The sequence below is a fragment of the Neoarius graeffei genome, chromosome 10, assembly GCF_027579695.1.
Source record: "Neoarius graeffei isolate fNeoGra1 chromosome 10, fNeoGra1.pri, whole genome shotgun sequence".
NCBI classification, from domain to species: domain Eukaryota; kingdom Metazoa; phylum Chordata; class Actinopteri; order Siluriformes; family Ariidae; genus Neoarius; species Neoarius graeffei.
The window spans coordinates 10,000,115-10,021,676 of NC_083578.1; the positions used below are offsets into that span (position 1 = coordinate 10,000,115).

The window sequence follows — 21,562 nt, forward strand, 5'->3', positions numbered from 1 at the left end:
AAAAGTCCGTTTTCGTTCTCACTTTTTTCCGCGTCTACACGACCGTTTTCAAGGAGGAAATCTGCGCCTATACGGTGACGCATAAATGTGTGGAATTCAATTGGATGTGCATGCCAGGTGGCTAGGTGGTGCTGTGAAAGACCTCCGCTATGTCTGCACGCATGCGCAACGTCTTCCGTCTTGTCAGATCTGCACATCTGCGCTGCAAAAAAACTTGGACTACTCTGGCTATGGTAAGTAAGAAAGTAAGTAAAAAAGTAAGAGCGTACTATACCCGCCTCTGTTCATTAACGGTTTATGTGCAGATTCGGTATAGATGTTCGAAGGACTCCTGGACGTTTATTAAAGCTGCCAGAGCAGCTTGAAGGTCCGTTGGATCGATGTAATCAGACATGCTCTTACTTTTTTACTTACTTTCTTACTTCCCGGGCTGGCATGTACAGTATATGACATATGTATGACGTAAACGCGTACCCGACGTGAGCAGATCCGAGCAGAGTTCCGCGTATTGGGTAGTTTAGACGGATATGCAACGGGGGCTGTTTTTAACTTATCCACTCTGGAAGGCGTTTTCAATTTTTTCCGTTTTTCAGCCTCGGAAACGCCGTCCCCGTGTAGACAAAAGGCACTTCCGATAAAATATTTAGTCGTTTTTACCCGACAGCGTCCTCGTGCAAACGGGCCCTGAATTTCACTGTGCATGTGACAAATAAAGGAGAAATTTAAAAATTTTAAATGTCAACAAAACAACTAAACTTCTTTTGGAATGACGTTAGAAATGAACACAGAGAAAGAGAGAGAGAGAGAGAGAGAGAGATAGCTTCACTGTGCATGTGACAAATAAAGGAGAAATTTAAAAATTTTAAATGTCAACAAAACAACTAAACTTCTTTTGGAATGACGTTAGAAATGAACACAGAGAAAGAGAGAGAGAGAGAGAGAGAGAGATAGCTTCACTGTGCATGTGACAAATAAAGGAGAAATTTAAAAATTTTAAATGTCAACAAAACAACTAAACCTCTTTTGGAATGACGTTAGAAATGAACACAGAGAAAGAGAGAGAGAGAGAGAGAGAGAGAGAGAGATGTAGCTATACTGCTTTAAAAAGAAAACAGATTATCGAATGAAAGAGAACGTGAATATGTAGGTCTCTCTCTCACACACCTGAGTGATGGAACCACCACGGTACGTTATGGGGGATTCTTGGTGGATGCGGGTGCCAGGAAGGCCCTTTGTGATGCTCCCTCCCTGTACAGCTGGCATGGGCCCTGTAAAACACACACACACACAAGAATAAAAACCTACCCAACTTGTGTCAAGTTGCTCCTATAGGAGGTGAACACGCCTGAGAAGTTTAATGTGTTTCACTGAATGTGTGTGTGTGTGTGTGTGAGAGTGTGTGAGAGAGAGAGAGAGATTATTATAAACTGTAATATAAAACGCTCTTCCACATGTACGTTAAAGGTCCCATGGCATGGTGGTTTGTTGATGCTTTAAACGGGCTCGTGGAGGTTTCCGGATGTTATATCCGCAGCCTTTCTCGAAATGAACCCTCGGCACGTAGATATAGCCTCCTGGGAGAAAGCCCCATTTCAGCGCTTTTCCCAGTGCGTCGTTTTGCTAATGAGAAGCAGGAGGCGGGGAAGGGTAGAGGGTGGGGGCGGGTCTTATCATTAATATTCATGACATGTGAACGTGTTACCTCTGATTGGCTAACAGCACTGTGACGCCACCTCCAGTGGGTCAGAACAAGCGGATGTGGGTGTCTTACTATGGCGAGAGAGAAGGAACAAACCGCGAAGGGAAAAATACCGCGCGCTGACGTCATTAAGGTGCGACGCGAGGAAATAAAATAAATTCAACAAATGTTTGGGTTTTTACTGAACAAACAAACAAATAAAATGAACAAGTGACTTAAAAAAAAAAGAATGTGGGTGTCTTTGTAAAAACTGTTTTGATTGGCTATTATAACAGAGCATGCTGCATGCTTTTTGGTTTTGTAGCGCAGAGTACCTGGCTAACTGCAGGAAGCGGTTAGCTGCACAGGTAATGTAGCCATTGCAAGGCTAACGCGGCACCGATTTTAAAACACGGCAAAACGACTTAACAGTTATACACTCACTTGTTCGGTGTTTGTTGCTGATGCGGCAGGGATGCTTGGTACGGACCCAGGCTTCAGTGACGGTTGATGTGCAAAACCTGCCCTGTACTGGCCCAAGTTGTGGAAACATTCATCAGGAAAATGCTTCCGACAAACATACACCGTCTTAGGTAGACTCGACGGCGTATTATTGGAGTAAATAAAATTAAGCCACTGCGTCTTCAGGGGCTCTCCCGTCGGCAGTAAAAACAGACTCTTTTCTGTGTTGTCACATCCATGTACAGCGAAATTTCCATGTTTCGTGGCAACTTTTGAGCTGGGCGGGCAATCCATACAGTGGGTGGGAATCCAGAGGGGGGGCATGGGGATCATCTCCCTTGCTGACGTAGTAAAGGGAAGAGTTTATCAACGCGCCGTTTTGACGCGCCATTCTCAAATGTTGGGCATAGTCTGGTTTACACATTATGAAATTTCTAGCCACTGGGGTGACTTAAGAAGGTCAGAGGAACTCATTTTAATGTTAAAAAACCTCAGAAAGTGAAAATTTCATGCCATGGGACCTTTAAAACAGCTGAGTGTCCAAGTTTCAACCCCAATTCCAATAATACATCAAGAGCCGCAGTACCACCGCCGCCGCAATAATGATGCAATTGGAAAAATAAAATAATCTAAAAAGTCAATCTCAACGTTGATGCCTCCACTGCCAAGAAATCCTGCCAGTTGTTCTTATGACTCATTTGTATGCTTAAAAACACCCTGAAAATCAACCTCAAACAGGAAGGAAGCTATTAAAGAACAGGAGCGCTCCGAGAGCACAACATCCCCCGCTGGCAACTCGGCCATAACTCTGGTAAAATGTGACTGCATTGAACGAAATTGCAATATGCGTATTACCGACATACAACAAAGAATCCTGCCAAGTTTTGTGAAATTCTTCCAAAAATTGCGAGAGGAGTTGATTTCAGAAGGCGAGCACTAGGGTGCATCAGTTGCCCCCTAAAACTGAAAAGTTCCTCCGATCATGATGCATTTTTGTTTTTATGTTCCTTTTGGTAAGAAAACACACTGGGTGAAATATTTTGACAAAATTCAAAAGTTTAATGGTGGCACCAGGAGCTCAAAGTTATGGAAAAAGCTGCTATTTTATGACTTTTATGACAATTTCGATCACTTTTCATGAAACATTATGGCACCTTATAGAGTATACCAAATATCTTAGATCCACATTTTTAGTCCATATTCTAAATATATTATCAAGCACAGTTTGAGTTTTAGCTGTTCATTGAATCATTGTTCAACTACTTTTAAACAATACAAATGTATTATGAATCACATTAATGCTTCTCAATCCCTTGCAAAGGTTCTTAACATGATCTCTGGCTCACAAGAAATCAATAAATGGAGTCCAACATTGTGATTCAAACCTTACACGAAAACATACTGTAAAATAAGCGTTTTTTGGCAAAAAAAAAATGAAGCTCATGGTGCCACCATTAGACTTTTGAATATGGTCAAAAAATTTTACAGGATGTCTTTATTGGTGAAAAGGAACACCCGAACAAAAACGCATCAGATTTTATGAAAGTGACGGCAACCGATGCACCCTAGTGAGCACCCTTTCCGGGATGGACGGACATCGCCACGACATAATCCCCCTTCGGGCCTTTCGGCCAGCAGGAGATGATAATTGTGAGGGAAGTTGATGTCAGAAAGCAGGCACACTTTGATTAAATTGCCAAAGTTTGTTAATAATCAAGAGCATAACTCTGGTAAAATTTGCCCAAATTAAACAAAATTTCAATATGCGTATAACTGTCATATAACAAAGCCTTTGGCCAAGTTTGGTGAAATTCCTCCATAAATTCTGAGAGGAGTTGATTTCAGAAGAACGTCCACCCTCATGAAATTGTCAAAGAACAAGTTACTTAATCACGGGTCAAAACTCTGGGAAAATTTTCACAAACGAAATTAAATCGCAATATACCCATTACGGTCATATAACAATAGCCTGGCTAACGCGACTTCAAAGCTCTCCGAGCATTTGGTCTGGCCAAGCTATTAAGCCCAACCGTTTCCCAGAGCCCGTGGTTGACCCGCCTCCCTGAAATGCCTCAGTTTGCTACTGGTCGAAGCCAGAAAAGGCTGTGACGAAGCTTAAACCAATCACATCACTCTTTCCTCTGACGTATGTGACGCGACGGGGCTAACTGGTAGATTAAACTCTTACCGAAGCCGGTCGGGAGCAAGGCGAAAACGTCCTTCCTTTCAATAAATACCTCCAGGGCTGCTCTTTGCTCCGTTTTCAATGAGAACTTGCTCCATGTTCGTAATGTTTCTAGTGAATGAAGCGCTTCCGGCATAGATTCTGTAAACAATCTATGGCTTCCGGTCGCAGTTCTACTACGTCACTGCCTTGAACACGCCTCTACCCAGGGCCGTTGGAGATGCTCATAGTTGATTGGTTCCCGATTTTTCGGGAGCTTGGAAATGCTGTAGATAGCCTGCCTGGCCAGACTAAGCTCGGAACAGGCCCTCGTGTTGCGTCACGCTTAGGATGGGCGGGCCCAGGCTAATATACCAAGGCCTTTTGCCAAGCTTCGAGAAATTCGTCCAAAAATTGTGAGAGGAGTTGATTTCAGAAGGTGAGCACACTTTCCCGGGACGGACGGAAATCACCACGACATAATCCCCCTTCGGGTCTTTCAGCCAGCAGGGGATAAAAATGGTACAAGAAAATTTACAGAGTCTGAAATCACAAAAAGCAGCATTGCATACTAAAACACGTGTAATGTTATTACCAGCGTGTGTTTCTGCAGCTTTACTCAGCTTCGTCGTGTTTCTGGTTGATGGAATCAGGAAGTAAAATATTGACACGGAGGTTGTGTGATAATTCCATGCTGTCATTGTTAAATATTCCTCTTATGAACCTCACGGTGACTAAAGCTACATAGCTACAATATTCTTTCAGCATTACTTAAAAACATTAGAGCTGCATTACTTCCACATACAGTGAAGTCACGTGTTCCCTATTGGATATTATTATGTGGATGGCAATGTTGGCGACGCTCTTTTGGATGCATGCTAACTGCTACAGAATGCAAACGAACAAAAATCACCCAAACAAATGAATGAACTGAAACTGAGTGGATCGCCCATCCGACTTTCTTTGTCCTTCTGCTGTCTACAAGCACGAGTGCGCCGACTCTCGTTCGTTCGTCTCTATCGTTGGTCTCTTGCCTCGTCACAAAACTAACCAAAATCTGAAGACTGATTGGTTCGCTGACATGTCAATCAAGCAACTGAAGCAAGAGGAGGAGATTTAAACGATATACAGCATCAGAACCAATCGCTCTTACCCAGAAGTGCCATCAGAGAATGAACGCATCTTTTTATTCGTGGCCGTTTATCATTTCAGTGAATAAGCCAGATTTTTTTTTTTTAAAAGACACGGCTTACTAAACACCTAATCGAACATACAATAAATAAAAGCGACTGAAATGATTTCACAAAACGGAATGTGTGCGATTGGTGTGATCAGTGATTTGCCAATCAAAAATATAACCTCAGGTTTTTTTCCCCCGCCTCGGAATGGCTCGTCTCCTGACCAAACTAAAAGGAAAGAACGAGCTGACGTAAGCGCACGAGAATTTCCGATGCTACTAACCACGGGCAGCAAGGCTCTCGTGAGCGATGGCGTGCGTGGACAGATTCTCGGCCTGAGAAGAAGCGGGGCCACGTGGAGACAGCTGCTCTTGTTTAATCACAGGGAACCCGGCTGTCCGAGACGGAAAGAGAGAAGAAAACGACAGCGGTTAGAATTGTATGAATTGGAAAACAGCATGTCCTGTATTATACAATAACAGCTTCTAATTAAAACAGAATGCCTCAGACTGTTCAGTTAAAAGCACAATGATTTTTACAAACACACGCACGCACCGAGTTTCCGCTGCTCCATCCAGGACAGAGGCAGAGCTCCTGGAGTCATCTTGGCGTGCTCCGAGGCGTGGGCGGGGCTGTGCATCTGCACTGGAGTACCCTGGAAACACAAACAGTCATGAGGAAATTCAAACACAATCATCATCATCATACGGGAATAGCGACGTAAGGATTCAAACACTTCAGGGCGTGTAGTTATGGGAAAATCAACAATACACTGTCTTGCAAAAGTATTGGTGTTTGTCCTGTTTTGTCGCATTACAAACTGGAATTAAAATGGATTTTTGGAAGGTTCACACCATTTGATTCACACAACATGCCTACCACTTTAAAAGTTATTTAATTGTGACACAAACAATTAAGATGAAAAAACAAATCTGGAGTGTGCATAGGTATTCACCCCCTTTCGTATGAAACCCCTAAATAAGAGCTGGTCCAACCGATTAACTTCATAAGTCACATAATTAGTTGATTAAAAGATCCACTTGTGTGCAATCAAAGTGTCACATGACATCTGTATATATAAACTCAACCTGTTCTGGAAGGACCCTGACTCTGCAGCACTACTAAGCAAGCAACATGAGAACCAAGGAGCCGCCAAACAGGTCAGAGACGAAGTTGTGGAGAAGTATAGATCAGGGTTGGGTTATAAAAAACATCCCAAACTTTGAATATCCCACGGAGCACCATTAAATCCATTAGAGCAAAATGGAAAGAATATGGCACCACTACAAACCTGACAAGAGAAGGCCCCGCCCACCAAAACTCACAGACCGGGCAAGGAGGGCATTAATCAGAAACGCAACAAAGACACCAAAGATAACACTGAAGGAGCTGCGAAGATCCACAGCGGAGATGGGAGGATCTGTCCATAGGACCACTTTAAGCTGTACACTCCACAGAGCGGGGCTTTATGGAAGAGTGGCCAGAAAAAAAGCCATTGTTTAAAAAAAAAAACGCATTTGGAGTTTGCCCAACAGCATGTGGCAGACTCCCCAAACACATGGAAGAAGATTCTCTGGTCAAATGAGACTAAAATTGATCTTTTTGGCCATCATGGAAAATGCCATGTGTGTCGCAACCCCAACACCATCCCTACAATGAAGCATGGTGGTGGCAGCGTCATGCTGTGGGGATGCTTTCCATCTGTAGGGACAGGAAAGCCGGTCAAGACTGAAAGAAAGATGGATGGCACTAAATACAGGGCAATTCTGGAGGAAAACCTGTTTGAGTCGGCCAGAGGTTTGAGACTGGGACGAAGAAGATTCACGTCCCAGCAGGACAACGACGCTAAACATACTGCTAAAGCTACACTGGAGTGGTTTAAAGGGAAATGTTTAAATGTCTTGGAATGGCCTAGTCAAAGCCCAGACCTCAATCCAATTGAGAATCTGTGGCATAACTTGAAGGTTGCTGGACACCAATGCAACCCATCTAACTTTCTGTCTGTTTATAGATACAGTACGTTTATCTAAAACTTACATTCAACCAGTCATAATCAGACCAAATGCTGTACAGCGTTACCTCTGACTGACCCTGGACATCTCCTTCCAAATAACAGTCTCTTCCCAAGAAACTTCAGCAGGTCAGCGATAACACATTTTCCTTGTTTGGGGTTTTTATGCGTGTATGTAATTCAACTTCAATGATGCAGAACATCTGTCATGAGTCCCTATGGACCAGCTGTTACTATAGAAACAATAACGTACTAGAACGAGCGCGTGAACATAAGCATGCGACTTGGCGTGCATTTCCGTGTGTGTACTTCTGTACAAAAGTCCCCCCAACCATCAGTTTAAAACTAAGGTGCGTCGGTGAGCAATAATAATGAATTACTTCTATAGCACATTTTGCAGGCATATGATCAAATGTGTTTAAAATATATATTAGTGCTGTCAAGCGATTAAAATATTTAATCGCGATTAATGTCGCGACTGTCATAGTTAACTCGCGATTAATTAATTAAAAGTGAAACCCAAGCCGAACACCGGGGCTAGCAAAAGAACCATGAGTGAAGTGATCTACTGCTTGAGTTAGTTTACAACTCTAATCAGAGAGACAGGTTACACAGTGACGGTAGGCTTGACATGCTTGATTATAATATAAAGTACACTATTATATTAACTTTAAGTTGTTCGTTGATAAATATTGCATTGAATCTGATCTTTACTGTTTCAGCTCACTTAACACATTTTGTACTTTTACACTTTCTGCCTGTTGATGCGTCGCGCTGTCCAATCAGAGGCGGCCAAATTTGCATATTACAGGAAGGATTTCTGGGATAGCATTGAGTTTACAGTTCAGAGGGATCTGGCTTCTTTAGACGCTGTCTTCTTAAAACTCAATAAATATTTAAAAAGAGCCAAATGAGCCAGTCTTTTGAACGGCTCTTTTCAAAGAACGGATCATAAAGATGCGGATCCCATCAAAGAGCCATAAATCCCATCTCTACTAGCGCGCCCCGCCCGCGCTGGTTCTTTGGGGGAGGGCAGAGGACTCTGGCTGTGCGGGGCGTGGCATTACAGTCTAGCTGCTATCATTTTTCTAAGCAAAGTCTCTGTTGCAAGTTCCTGGCAGCTTCAAAAGCTTATGAAAAACCTACATCATGTCACAGAGCGTTAATCTCGCGACAAAAAAAATTATCGCCGTTAAAATTGAGTCAAGTTAACGCGTTAATAACGCGACATTTTTGACAGCACTAATATATATATAAATAAAAAAAACAAATGAGACGATATCCTAAAGATCATATAAAAACCATAAGATATTGCTAAGCTGTAGATTATATACACATCTCAAATCATACATAGAAAATTTTGAAAAATATCAATGATTAAAAGCTAAAACTAACGTGTTTTAAGTAAAGATTTAAAACTAGATAAAATTATCAGCATCTCTAATACCCCTTTTCCACCAAATCAGTTCCAGGGCTGGTTTGGGGCCAGTGCTGGTGCTGGTTCACAACTTGTTCAACTTGCGAGCCAGCTGAGAACCAGTTTGCTTTTCCATAGCTCGCGGTGCTAAGCGGAGCCACGTCATTACGTCGCTGTATACGTCAGTTACGTCGCTACGTTTGCATAAACCTTGGCGCGAATATCGACGCAAAAACAACACGGAAGAAGCAGCAGCAGCAACAACAACAATAATGGATGACTTCGCGTTTGTACAGCTGCTGCTTCTCGTCGCTTAAAAATGGCGATCTTTCGCGGTCTTGTTATTGTTGTTGGTCTTAACAACTCCGCCCCCCCGCTGACGTAAGCGGTTCTTTCCTCTGGCCCAGCAGAGAGTTGGTGCTAGCCTGGAACCGGTTTTTCTGGCCCCAGAGCCAGTTCTTTGTCAGTGGAAACAGAAAACCCGGTTCCAAACTAAGCACTGGCCCCGAACCAGCCCTGGAACTGCTTTGGTGGAAAAGGGGCATAATTAACTTTGGCAGCGTATTCCAAAGCTTTGGAACTGCCGATGCAAACGCCCCAGGTTTGTAGTCCTCGAGTCCAGGACTCGTGCCCTAATTTTAAGGACTCGTGACTTGACTTGAGCACTGATGACTCGGACTTGTGCATTAACTGCATTCGGACTCGTAAATCGGAGACGAGGACTCAGATTTTTTTCTTCTTTATTTTTTGTAACATGTCGTAATAATTTGGCATAAGATGTTTATAATCTACATTAATTTTATATTAATTTTGTGCAAGAGAATGCACATTCACCTGTTCATGCGTCATGTTGAGGAACAAACTAATGTTAATGGCGCTAAAATGCCTGGAGAGAACGCCGCTAGGATTGTCCGCTTTGCTTATACAGACTTCTGCTGCAGTGGGGGGAGAAAAGGAAAAAATAAAAAATAAAAAAGGGCGCTGCTACAGGTATGTGTTCCATATGTAGAAGAACTACCGAGGAGACGACCTCGAACTTCAATCGTCATTTGGTAAGACTCCACCCAGAGAAGGAAGTGACACGCTATGTTCATTGCTCTACTGATAGTGGGCGGGGCTTACTTGCTGAGCGATGAACTAGCTAGTGTTAACCCTCTCTCATGTTATTTGCCCTGTTGATAGTGGGCGGGGCTTGCTTACTGAGCGATGAACAAGCTTTTTATCTGTAGTCTGTTAACTAAAATGGGCCGGTCGAGCAGGAACGTTAGTCCGACACAGCAGCAGAGACGCTTTCACGTAAAGGCAGCAACAGCCACCGTCAAAGGGTGCGGGTCGAATCTTGGACTTGGACTCGACTCGGACTTGAACAGTGGGGACTCGAGACTGGACTCAGAGTTTAGTGACTCGACTACAACACCGGAATCATAGCCTCATGTCTTTAGTTATGAATGGTAACGTTTCAATAAACGCTCATTATTAGATCTTAAACTAGACTTGGACACCTTTAGAGCAAGAAGAAAATTTGCAAGTGGAGATGTACCGGTAGTGGGATTTGCTTCGTTAGTTTATCTGGAGTAATTGTGCAGGGGCAGGAAAAAAAAAAAAAAAGGGAAAAAAGAGGAAGACTCCTGAGAAGGCGATGTGCAATACGCGTGCGTGCATGTGTACCTGCGTGATGGAGCCGCCTGGTTTGGTCGAGGAAATGAGGGGAGGAGGATCAGGGATGTGCAGCGGCCGTACACCAGACAGCCTCTCCTGCTGAGGAAGAGCTACACACACACACACACACACACACACACACAGTAGTAAATCAGGCTGATCTCAGTGCTTTAGTCCAGAGTTAAACTGAGTCTAACACAATCGCACCTCGTAAAAGAACAGAGTTGAGCTCACGTCTGTCTTTCTTTCCTCCTCTCCTTCTTTCAATCTCATTCTATTATTTTATACATACACTCTTTCCTTCAGCCTAGGTCACAACCGGACGTACGATTTTTTGGCCATGCGATTTTTGGCGTTTCCCCAAATCGCTGCGGTTTTTTTGTTCGTGGAGAAAGACGCACGTTGGCCGTAAGTTTGTCTTGCAACCTGAAAAAAAACGTAAGCGCCCGTAGAGTTTGTTTGACATGACAAAGAACCTCTGCGGCTGGTCTACAGCTCGAAAATCAGCACATTTCACATGCGCCCTCCGTGCGTTTCTTGCGTTTTTTGCACGTAGACCGGCCGTACGAGCACGTACGGCCGGTTGTGACCGAGGCTTTCCTTGTACCTCATTTCTTTGTCTCTTTATAAACAGCCTAATTCTTTCATTTATTTTTTTTAAAATATTTATAAGCATCACTTTTCTTTCCTTATCTCATGTATCCCATTTCTTTCTTTCTACCCCATTTTCTATACAGTACACAGATAATTTCTTTCTCTCCTACGTTCTTCCTTTTTTCCATTGTCGTAATTCTCTCTTTCCCCCCCTTAATCCCATCTCGTTCTATCCTTCCTTTTATACATCTTTTTTCCACCCATTCATTCATCCCTTTTGCCCCAAGTCATATTTCTATATCTTTCTATCCTACATCCTTCCTTCCCTTTTTATATCCTTTTCCTATCCATCCCTTTCTTTATGTCCTAATTCTTTCATGTCTTCTTATTCCTACTTCTATCTTTCTATCCTACAGCCACCCTTCTTTCTTTGTCCTTTTCCATCCGGCCAGCCGTCTCCTTTTTCTCTCTCTTTGTCCATGTCCTGATTCTTTCTTTCATCTTTCATTCTCTTTTTATTCCCATTTTTCTCTCTCTCCTTCACTCTTCCTTCCTTTTTATATCCTTTTCCATCAGTTCATCCTTTTTCATTTTTTCTATCCTTCATTCTTCCTTCTTAATATCTTTTCCCCCACCCACTCATCCAGCCATTCATCCCTTTCTTTGTCCTCCTCTTTATATGAGGGTAAGTCAAAAAGTTCAAGACAGATGTTATAATTTTAAAAGGTGTGAAAGACATCTCCCAGAATTCTACAAAGAAGGAATTCTCCGATGGAAGCACCGCTTGCGTAAGTGTTTAGACTTAAATGGAGGATATGTGTCAAGAAATAGCTGTGTTATTTGCATAAAGGTTTTTTTTTTTTCAATTCGTCTTAGAACTTTCTGACTTGCCCTCGTATGTCTTAATTTTTATTTCATCTTTCATTTTGTTATTCCCATTTCTTTCTTTCCATCCTATGGAATCAATTTTGTGCCAAAATGTTCATACGATACTTTTGAAATATCAAACAAAAACGACAAATCAAAATACAAAAAAAATTCAATTTTTTTAGCCTGGCAAACAAATTATTCGTGTAATCGTGCAAAATATCAGTCTATTACTCTTCAGAAACCTTTTATTTTTGTTCCGCGTCTTTCTCGGTTTTGTTTGGCGTAATTTATTTTGGTTGCGATTCCAGCTTTCTCGTTTGCGCTCCCTGACTTTTTGCTTGCAGTTTTGGCACAAACTTCACGTGTGGGCGGGCTGTCCAGGAATGCATTCCCATTGGCTAACTTGTGTTTGACTGACAGCTCCGCTCAGCCATTCCCTACTCGGATTCTGGCGGACTGTTTGACGAGTGACCGATCCATTGACGGTAAACAAGGATGGAGTGGATTTCAGTGGCGACTATGATACTGAATTAATTCAACAAAGTGTAAATTCAATATCATAGTCGCCACTGAAATCCACTCCATCCTTGTTTACCGTCAATGGATCGGTCACTCGTCAAACAGTCCGCCAGAATCCGAGTAGGGAATGGCTGAGCGTAGCTGTCAGTCAAACACAAGTTAGCCAATGGGAATGCATTCCTGGACAGCCCGCCCACACGTGAAGTTTGTGCCAAAACTGAAAGCAAAAAGTCAGGGAGCGCAAACGACAAAGCTGGAATTGCAACCAAAATAAATTACGTCAAACAAAACTGAGAAAGACGCGGAACAAAAATAAAAGGTTTCTGAAGAGTAATAGACTGATATTTTGCACGATTACACGAATAATTTGTTTGCCAGTCTAAAAAAATTGACTTTTTTTTGTATTTTGATTTGTCGTTTTTGTTTGATATTTCAAAAGTATCGTATGAACATTTTGGCACAAAATTGATTCCATACTATCCTACGTTCTTACTTCTTTTTTCCATCCATCCCCTTCATGTCCCAGTTCTTTAATGTCTTCTCATTCTTACTTATCTTTCAATCCTGCATTCACCCTTTTTTTTGTCCTTTTCTGATCCATCCATCCATCCGTCCGTCCATCTCTTCTCTCTTTACATGTCAGTTATTTTATGTCTTCTTTTCATTCATTTTATTTCCATCCTACATTCTTCCTTCCCTTTTAATATCCTTTTTCCATCCATCCCTTTATGTCCCAATTCTTTCATTTTTTCCTTACTCCCATTTCTTGTTCTATCCTTCCTATTTATCTTTTTCTCCACGCATCCATCCCTTTCTTTTTCCTTGTTTACATGTCCTAATTTATTTCTTCTTTCATTCTCTCATTATTCCCATTTCTTTCTATCCTACATCCTTCCTTCCCTTTGTCCCGATTCTTTCATTTTTTTCCCTTACTCCCATTTCTTTTTCTATCCTTCATTCTTCCTTCCTTTTTATTTTTTTCTCCACGCATCCATCCCTTTCTTTTTCCTTCTCTTTACATGTCCTAATTCTTTTATTTCTTCTTTCATTCTCTCTTTCTATCCTACATCCATCCTTCCCTTTATATATCCTTTATGCCCCAATTCTTTAATGTCTTCTTATTCCTACTTCTATCTTTCTATCCTACATTCGTCCTTCTTTCATCCATCTAATCACAGCGGCAGCTTTTGGACCAACCCTTGTGTTTGCTTTATCCCTGTTTTGAGTCTGTGTTTTTTTCTTGTTCCAAAACTCTAGTGATTCTGGGTATTGAGAAAGTCACTACATAAATGAAACATTATTAAAAGGTCGAAATGAAATGAGAATAGTCACGATGGGTCGTGAGCTGACAAACACTTTTAACAGCAAGGCCGTGTGCGCGGCAGTGTTACAGCAAACGGCGAAGTTTAAGAGTGAGTATACGGGTCAGTGCTATCGTAGTGGTGAAGTTCTAGCAGCACGCTGGCCACGAGATGTTTTCCAGACCTGACAGAGGAATTAACATCACGACTGGAACAAGAGAGCTCAGATTGGGAAGCGGTACAGCACTGAACTACGGCAACAAAAACAGGACGCATCTGTCTCAAATATACGGGTCCTTCTGGAACTCAGGGTACATTTTGGGTCTCCAAGATAAACCTTTTGTTATTTTCCACAAAAGAAACCTTTACTGAATCAGTTTTGAACAATAAAACATTAGCTAAATGACTCCCCCCTCCCCCCACATTACTGGCTGTCTTCGGCTCCTGATTCATCCATTCAACTCCAATAAACATGAAGTGACTCAGTCGAACAGTTTGCTTTTTGGCATTTATTCTATTCACTGTTATCAAATCAATTGCACAGAAAGTCTATTTTTTGTATTAAGTGACATTTCAGTCGCAATTTTTTTTTTTAATCCATACATGTCAACCTTTGGTCAATCAAACCTGTATAACCAACCTCCAAAATCCGTATTTCCCTTATAAAATCCGTATAAGATGCAAATTAAAATAATTTACCTAAAATTTGAATGATAATTAACAATGATATATCCCAGTTACTTTTTATTCAATATTAATAACAATAAACCTTCAGAATGAATACAAAGCTCCAATGTTTGACAAAAACACAAAGTGTTATCAGCGTAGTTACGAAGGAAATACTTCGTTGTTTGGAGACAGGTTTCACCGAGCGGCTATTATGCGCGAGACTTCATATTAGCCACAAAGTCAGAAAAATCTGTTCGTAAAATTACGTTATAATGACCAAATACAATGAAAAGTATTTTTCCAGTCTCACCTGTGAAAGGTAATCCCATGTGATCTCGTTTGGACGGTAAACCTGTTGGTACAGTTAAACGCAGCACATGAATGAGGCATCTTTATTCTCGGCTACTGTCTAGACGCTATACCAGAGACGGCTGAAGAATCTCCACTTTGCCACATCCAATATGGCGGCGAGGATGACGTATGATTCTACGCAGAAGGCGGCGTCTATGTTTATATGTCTATGACTTCACGGTTGGCGGGATTCTCGCAATGCGGTGTGCGCATGATCAAAAGTGGAACGAAGTCTCGCTACCACAAGATAACGCGCAATTTCATAAGACTCTTTACTGGCTGTCTGTGGTGTACAGTACGTTTATCATCGTGGGAATTGATTATAGCTCTAAATAAATATTGAAGTTTTTTTAAAGAATCTGTATAACTATTTATACGCCCATATACTGCGTTTATTGAATCAAATCCGTATAAAATACGGATATTCCGTATAGGTTGACATGTATGTAAATCCGTCCAAATGTTCTCGTCAAGTCAGTTACAAAACCGGATAAAATCCACAGACACACGCGTGGCACCTGCACCCAGTGATGCCACTTCCTCTGGCAGGAAACTTCAGAAAGGCCAGTGAGGTACAGTACGTTCGGCTGCTTCGCTCATTAATTTGAACAGAACGTTGAGGATTTTACACCAACAGTAGATTAAATTACTCGTCACATCTGTTAGTGATACTGGAGAGAATCTCTTGCTCAAAAACAAATGTGATTAAAATCCAGAAAATTCTGTTTTTATACACGCCACGTAATGTGGTAACTAGTTTGAGGTTAGCACGTGGCGTCAAGACACAAAATGGTGGGGAAACGTCAACTCTGTCATCGTTAAGTTTTGTTAACAGGTTGCCCAGTTTAACTATAACCAGGGATGAGAATGGAACATTTAAAAAAAAAAAAAAACTCTGAAATGTCTGCCAACTTTCCCACATTTTATATATGTGACCGCTCACCGAATCCAGGGACGCATGTCGGCCGAAACGAATCCGAGATAATCGCAGAAGCATTTTTTTTTTCGAAATTTGTGATTTTTGTTTTTTTCCATCATGTGCAAGTTGAGCTCTTGAAGAATGCAATCAGTATTTCAGATAATAGATTGTTTTGTTGGAAAAGCATACATTTTTTGTTGCAAATTGTCTCGTTTTTGTCAGGACTGTAGCCTGCTGGGGGCTGTGGGTAAATTACCATATGGGCCATTCACATGATGATTTAAGTCATTTGGTTTTTTTTTTCGCGAATCAGCTGTATGATACGAGCTGAGCTCGTGGCTACTTAAGCTGCATACAGGCGTGTGATTTCACTATGGAATGAGTTACTAAACCGAGCGCAGAGGAGCTGACACACCGCGAAGCAAACAGACGCACGGTAGTTACATCGGAGATGACCATTTCTAGCAAAAAAAACCCGCAACCTCGTTTTCCAGATTGAATGAAATACTTGAATGGTCGGATGATACACAGACCGTTCTAGGATTACATTCCATCGGAGGCATTGGTGTGTGCAAGGCGCCGTTTCTCTTTCTGATGGGGTGAGTTTATTAATCTAAGGCTGTGTGGTTATTTTTGCATGTAACGGAGAGTGTTGTGGTTTGGTTAAGCCTAGGTCACAACCGGACGTACGATTTTTTGGCCGTGTGATTTTTGGCGTTTCCCAAATCGCTGCGTTTTTTTTTTGTTCATGGAGAAAGACGTGTATTGGCCGCAAGTTTGTCTTGCAACCTGAAAAAACCGCAAGCGCCCGTAGAGTTTGTTTGACATGACAAAGAACCTCTGCGGCCGGTCTGCGGCTCAAAAATCAGCACATCACACGCGCGCTCTCCGTGCGTTTCATGTGCGCTCTCCGTGCGTTTTTTGCGTGTAGACCGGCTGTAGGAGCGCGTACTGTACGGCCGGTTGTGACCGAGGCTTTACATGAAACTAGCATTGTGTTAGTTGTGTCATCATCGTGCTATCTTTCTTTCTTACGATGTGAGTCATTTTTCAACCACAAAGCGTTAAAGTATACTTTAGGACTTATTTTTGTACTTCATAATTGTGTTGGGCATACTTTGCATGGAAGGAAAATTGACGTGGTGATCTTTGTTTACATGAAAGTAGTATCGTGCTAGCTCATAGGGGGTAGGGCTTTCCTTAATGTCATGCAGATGAGCACCATTATGTGCCCGCCCTGCACCCAGAGTAGCTGAGATGGAAAACTTTGAGGGCGATTTTCTCCCTTTCCTGTTTTAAGAGGTATGCACTTTCAAAAGGCCACACATTCTTCAAATATTGTCAGATCTCCACATGGAAGGCATCATTGGAAAGCTTAGAAACTGTACTTTCTGAATCTGTCAATAACTCAAAATGCCCCCGGGCCGACATGTGTCCCTGGATTCTGTGATCTGCCACACACACACACACACACACACACACACACACAATATATATATATATATATATATATATATATATATATATATATATATATATATGGGGTGTGCATTGGCACAGCCCTCACGATTCAATTCGATTACGATTCGGAGGGTAACGATTCGATTCAATCCGATTCTACGATGCATTGTGATGCGTTAAAATTTTACTGAAAGCAAGGCAAATTTTTCAGTAGTCATGAGGCAATACAAGCAGTCGGATACTGAACAACATTTTATTGGCTGTTGTGTGTATCACTCCTGTTTTAAACAAAAATAAAATTGAATGTTATAGAGTATCAAATATGAAAAAGAAAACAAATTACAGCTTTTTAGTGCTTTGAATGAGACCAGATCTTTCTTTTTTACACACAGGTCTTGTCTACTTTCCCATCAACCTCGTAGAATCCAAAATGCGCCCAGATGTCAGCTTTCCAAGCTTTGGGTGCGTTAATAATAACCTGTCTCTCGCAGTCCTCTTCCTCCGCCTCAGCCATCTTGCTAAGCTAGTGCTCTCTCGACTGGCGTGCAGCTACAGACTGCGCATGTCTGTGATGTTGCTCCGGAAATGCCCACGCAAGTTTTTTTTTTTTTTAAATACGCCGAATCGATCTGGCATGTTGCCGAATCGATGCTGAATCGTCCATGCCCCGCATTGCGATGCATTGCCGAATCGATGATTGTTGACACCACTATATATATATATATATATATATATATATATATATATATATATATATGAATGTTTTCAAATTCAATGATGGTTTAAAACTAGGGCTGTAACGATACACCCAACTCACGATTCGATTCGTATCGCGATTTTTGACCCACGATTCGATACACCCACGATTTTTTTAAAATGTTTTTTTAAAGTAGTAAATTTGACTTATTAACATTTACTTACTTACATTAACTATTTAATAACAAATAATTCAGACCACTGCAGAGAATGAGTAATATGTATGCAAAAATGAACAAATGTATATCCAAAGACTTTTATTTCTCAAAATAATACTGTTAAGCCGGAAGCTCTGTTTTTTTCGGTTCTGAAAAAGTCATTTTTCCAAATCGTGTAAATCCGTTAAGAGTTTTTTTTTTTTTTTGGGGGGGGGGGGGGGGGTATAGGGGTGGCTCTCTCACTGTCTCACTCTCATAGGGCCAATGATTTTCTGTGATCGCCGAAAACAGATGGAAATTACGGAATTTTTATAGTGAAACGTTGCTCGCGTGTCAAAATGTAACTGCCGCAGAAGGCTTCCGCCCAAGCAGACATGCCTTCAGTGTTGCCAGATATTGCTAACAATTTCCACCCCAAAATATGTTCAAAACCAGCCAAAAAGCACCTAAACCCGCCCAATCTGGCAACACTGCATGCCTTTCCGGTCAAGTGATTGTGATTGGCTTGTGGCACACCTAGCCAGCCAATGAGCTGCTTGTTTACAGATTCGCTCCCCGCGTCGCAACCAGAATGGCGACTGCTTAAAAGAAATGAATGCTCTGGTTGCCAAGGACGCCATATGGTTGCCAGTGGCGAGTGTGGACGTTGCGTGACTCGCAGAAGATTGTCGCAGGTCGGCAAAAAAACGCCTTACTAATAGATAGAAAAAATAAAAAGTAATTTAAGTAAGTTTAAAATGTAATTTAAATAAAAAGTAAAGTATTCATAAATTGAAGTTTGGAAGCGCCTCTGTTTTTGGGCTGAGAAGTTGTTTGAAAGGGTGTACCGCGATTCTGCCTTCTTGTATCACAACACGGATCGTGGCGCTGCGTATCGCGATTTCGATTTCGATACGCATATTGTTACAGCCCTATTTAAAACGTTTATAAACTTTAAGATAACAAATCCCTACAGATATAGATATATATATATATATATATATATATATCGTGAGCAATAATGGAGGTAACTGTAATGATATATTAGATTCCTCCTGACTCTATCTTTGACAATTTAAGTAAAACGTACCTTTGTGCTTTTTTGTTTTGATGTGCTCCTGGATGTTTCTAGCTCCTCTGTTTCCATAATTGATCATATCTGAGCACAGAATACACAGAACCTTTCCCGGCACGTCCACTTTTCGGATATGTTCCGTCAGGCACGTCGTCACAGTTTGTGTCCCTATCTGCACGGTAACGCTACTATCGAGCCATGCCCATCGGAAACAGTTCTTTATCCCGTTCAATTTATCGATTTCCCTGGCACGATCCTCATTTTTGCGGTCCAAAACTTTCGCCATATTGGCGAAGTAACTTTGAAAGCTAACCAAAATAACGAGAACTTAAGAAGTGATCAAAACCGTGTACGTATAGCTTGTTTCTCCGTGAATTGTAGAAGTGAGATGAAACTAGCGTCAAAACGTTGACGGAAATCGTCGTGAGTTGTCGTTAGCATAAATATTGAAGAAAGCAATGACGATTTCCGTTATCACAGCTGCAACTAATTTTGCGATGAGCGCTGCCGAAAGATGCTGGCGGGCGGGCGGTCCTGCCTGCTTGTGCCATCACAAGCCTCGCCTCGTGCCGACCCCTACCCCCCCCCGAAATTTTCTCAACGGATTTACACGTTTCACAAAAATGACATTTTCAGCGGGAAAAACTCGGAATTCCGCAGATCCGCGGAAAATTCTCATCCCTGTATAACAGAGTTGACAAGGACTAAAAGAGAGTCAGTACTTGAAAGTGTGCCCGCAATTACAGAACGGGCCGTGTACATTTTGGTACTCGAGTGCGTCGATATCAGACCGAGGGACTTAATTAAGAAGAAATGGATGAAGTGTTGAATAGCTTGATGGATAAACACACACACACACACACACACACACACACACACACGTCTTACAGGAGGAGTTGTAGTGCAGGAGTTGTTCATGGCTCATCTTGGCTACGTCTCTTGGAGAAAGCTGGTACGGTGACATCACAGGACGACCAAAACCCATGGCTCTGATGTGATCTGAGCCCGGATCTTTCTTTACATCAGGCAGAGGAGAGAACGCCCGGGGTTTATCTATTAAAAAAAAACACACACACACAAGTAGGTGATTTTGATCCGACTGTACTAAAGCGACCGGAGTGTGAGGTCAGGTCGACTCTGTGAGCAGACAAATGGATTAAAACCCAACCCGTACACTGACCGAGCCAGCACAAGCACCAGGAGGGTAAACATGCTCGCTCTCTCTTTCTCACACACACACACACACACACTTACTTTGTAAAGTCCACACACAGCAAAAAGCAAATGCATTTGAGCAGATGTGCAAAGAAAAATCTCCAAAAAAAAAAAAAATCACTAAAGCAATTTGTGCAGTCTGATTTTCCACCCTGATCATACATCATACATGAGGCTGAAAAAGCGTGTGTATTTCTGTGTCGTGCGTAAACCTACGTAATCCGTGAAGCAGAGTGTGTAGCCATCTTTCCTTCCCCCCCTCCAGTTCTGCAGGGACAGATAGACTACAGCTGAGCACATCAGCTCAATGCAAAAATAAGGTCATAAATTTAAATAAATTTAGAAGAAAAGGAAAAAAAAAAAAACCCTCACACACACTGTTCCACCGCTCGCCTTTTTTTTTTTTTAAATCAGAACAGTGAGAAAAACACACGCGTATGAAACTCTCTCGTGCTCGGGGAGGATGAGATTTGCTTTAGTGCTGAGTCAAACCGTTTCACGCTGACAGAATTCAGTCCGCAAAGTACACTCGGGTTCCGTACGCAGGAATAAATGCAAGATCCTGTCGGGAGATGAATGAAACGTCGTCCGCAGATTTCCAGAAACACTTCCAACTTTGTGGTGGTGTTTTTTCTTCAAGTTTGAGGTCGCGTTTTCACACGGAAGAAAATTCTCTGGTTTGGTGAGCCCGACAACCTCCTAACAAACATCACATCCCTACAGTGAAGCATGGTGGTGGCGGCATACGATACCGTAGATCACGTTCCTCTTGGCCGTTCTGTTTCTCTGACTAATCCCCTTATCCAGTCACTTCCTCTAGGTTGAAATGTGGTTGTCCCATAATTCTTTCCATGTTCTAAGAATGGATTTAATGCTTCTTCGGGACAGTTCAATGCTTGGGATAATTTTTAATAACCAAAACCATAACTGCTCCCTTTCAGCAGCGCTCGAAACTAACGGTGTCCCGATGTCCCGGGGACCATAAAAAATGTCATCGGGACACAAAATTATCATATCTGGGACAATCCCGGGACAATGGAAAAAAATAGATCTAGAAAAAAAGTTCTACATTAATATTATTTACAAAGCCGTAACACATACGTAGACATTCACCTAATTTGTCAAT

The 21,562-nt window shown here is 41.9% G+C and overlaps 1 protein-coding gene across 5 annotated transcripts in view; it reads right to left on the reverse strand.

Moving 5' to 3' along the window:
* ncor2 (nuclear receptor corepressor 2) overlaps positions 1 to 21,562 on the reverse strand; it is a 249,351-nt gene that overhangs the window by 56,481 nt on the left and 171,308 nt on the right. For 4 of the 5 annotated variants that reach the window (XM_060931244.1, XM_060931247.1, XM_060931246.1 and 1 more), the window contains 6 exons: positions 20,653 to 20,703; positions 20,110 to 20,274; positions 10,579 to 10,679; positions 6,038 to 6,137; positions 5,766 to 5,876; positions 1,165 to 1,268 (listed from right to left, as the gene is read on the reverse strand). In XM_060931244.1, coding sequence (XP_060787227.1) covers positions 1,165 to 1,268; positions 5,766 to 5,876; positions 6,038 to 6,137; positions 10,579 to 10,679; positions 20,110 to 20,274; positions 20,653 to 20,703 — 632 coding nt within the window. The remainder of the gene's footprint in view (positions 1 to 1,164; positions 1,269 to 5,765; positions 5,877 to 6,037; positions 6,138 to 10,578; positions 10,680 to 20,109; positions 20,275 to 20,652; positions 20,704 to 21,562) is intronic. The other variant, XM_060931245.1, reaches the window with a different exon arrangement.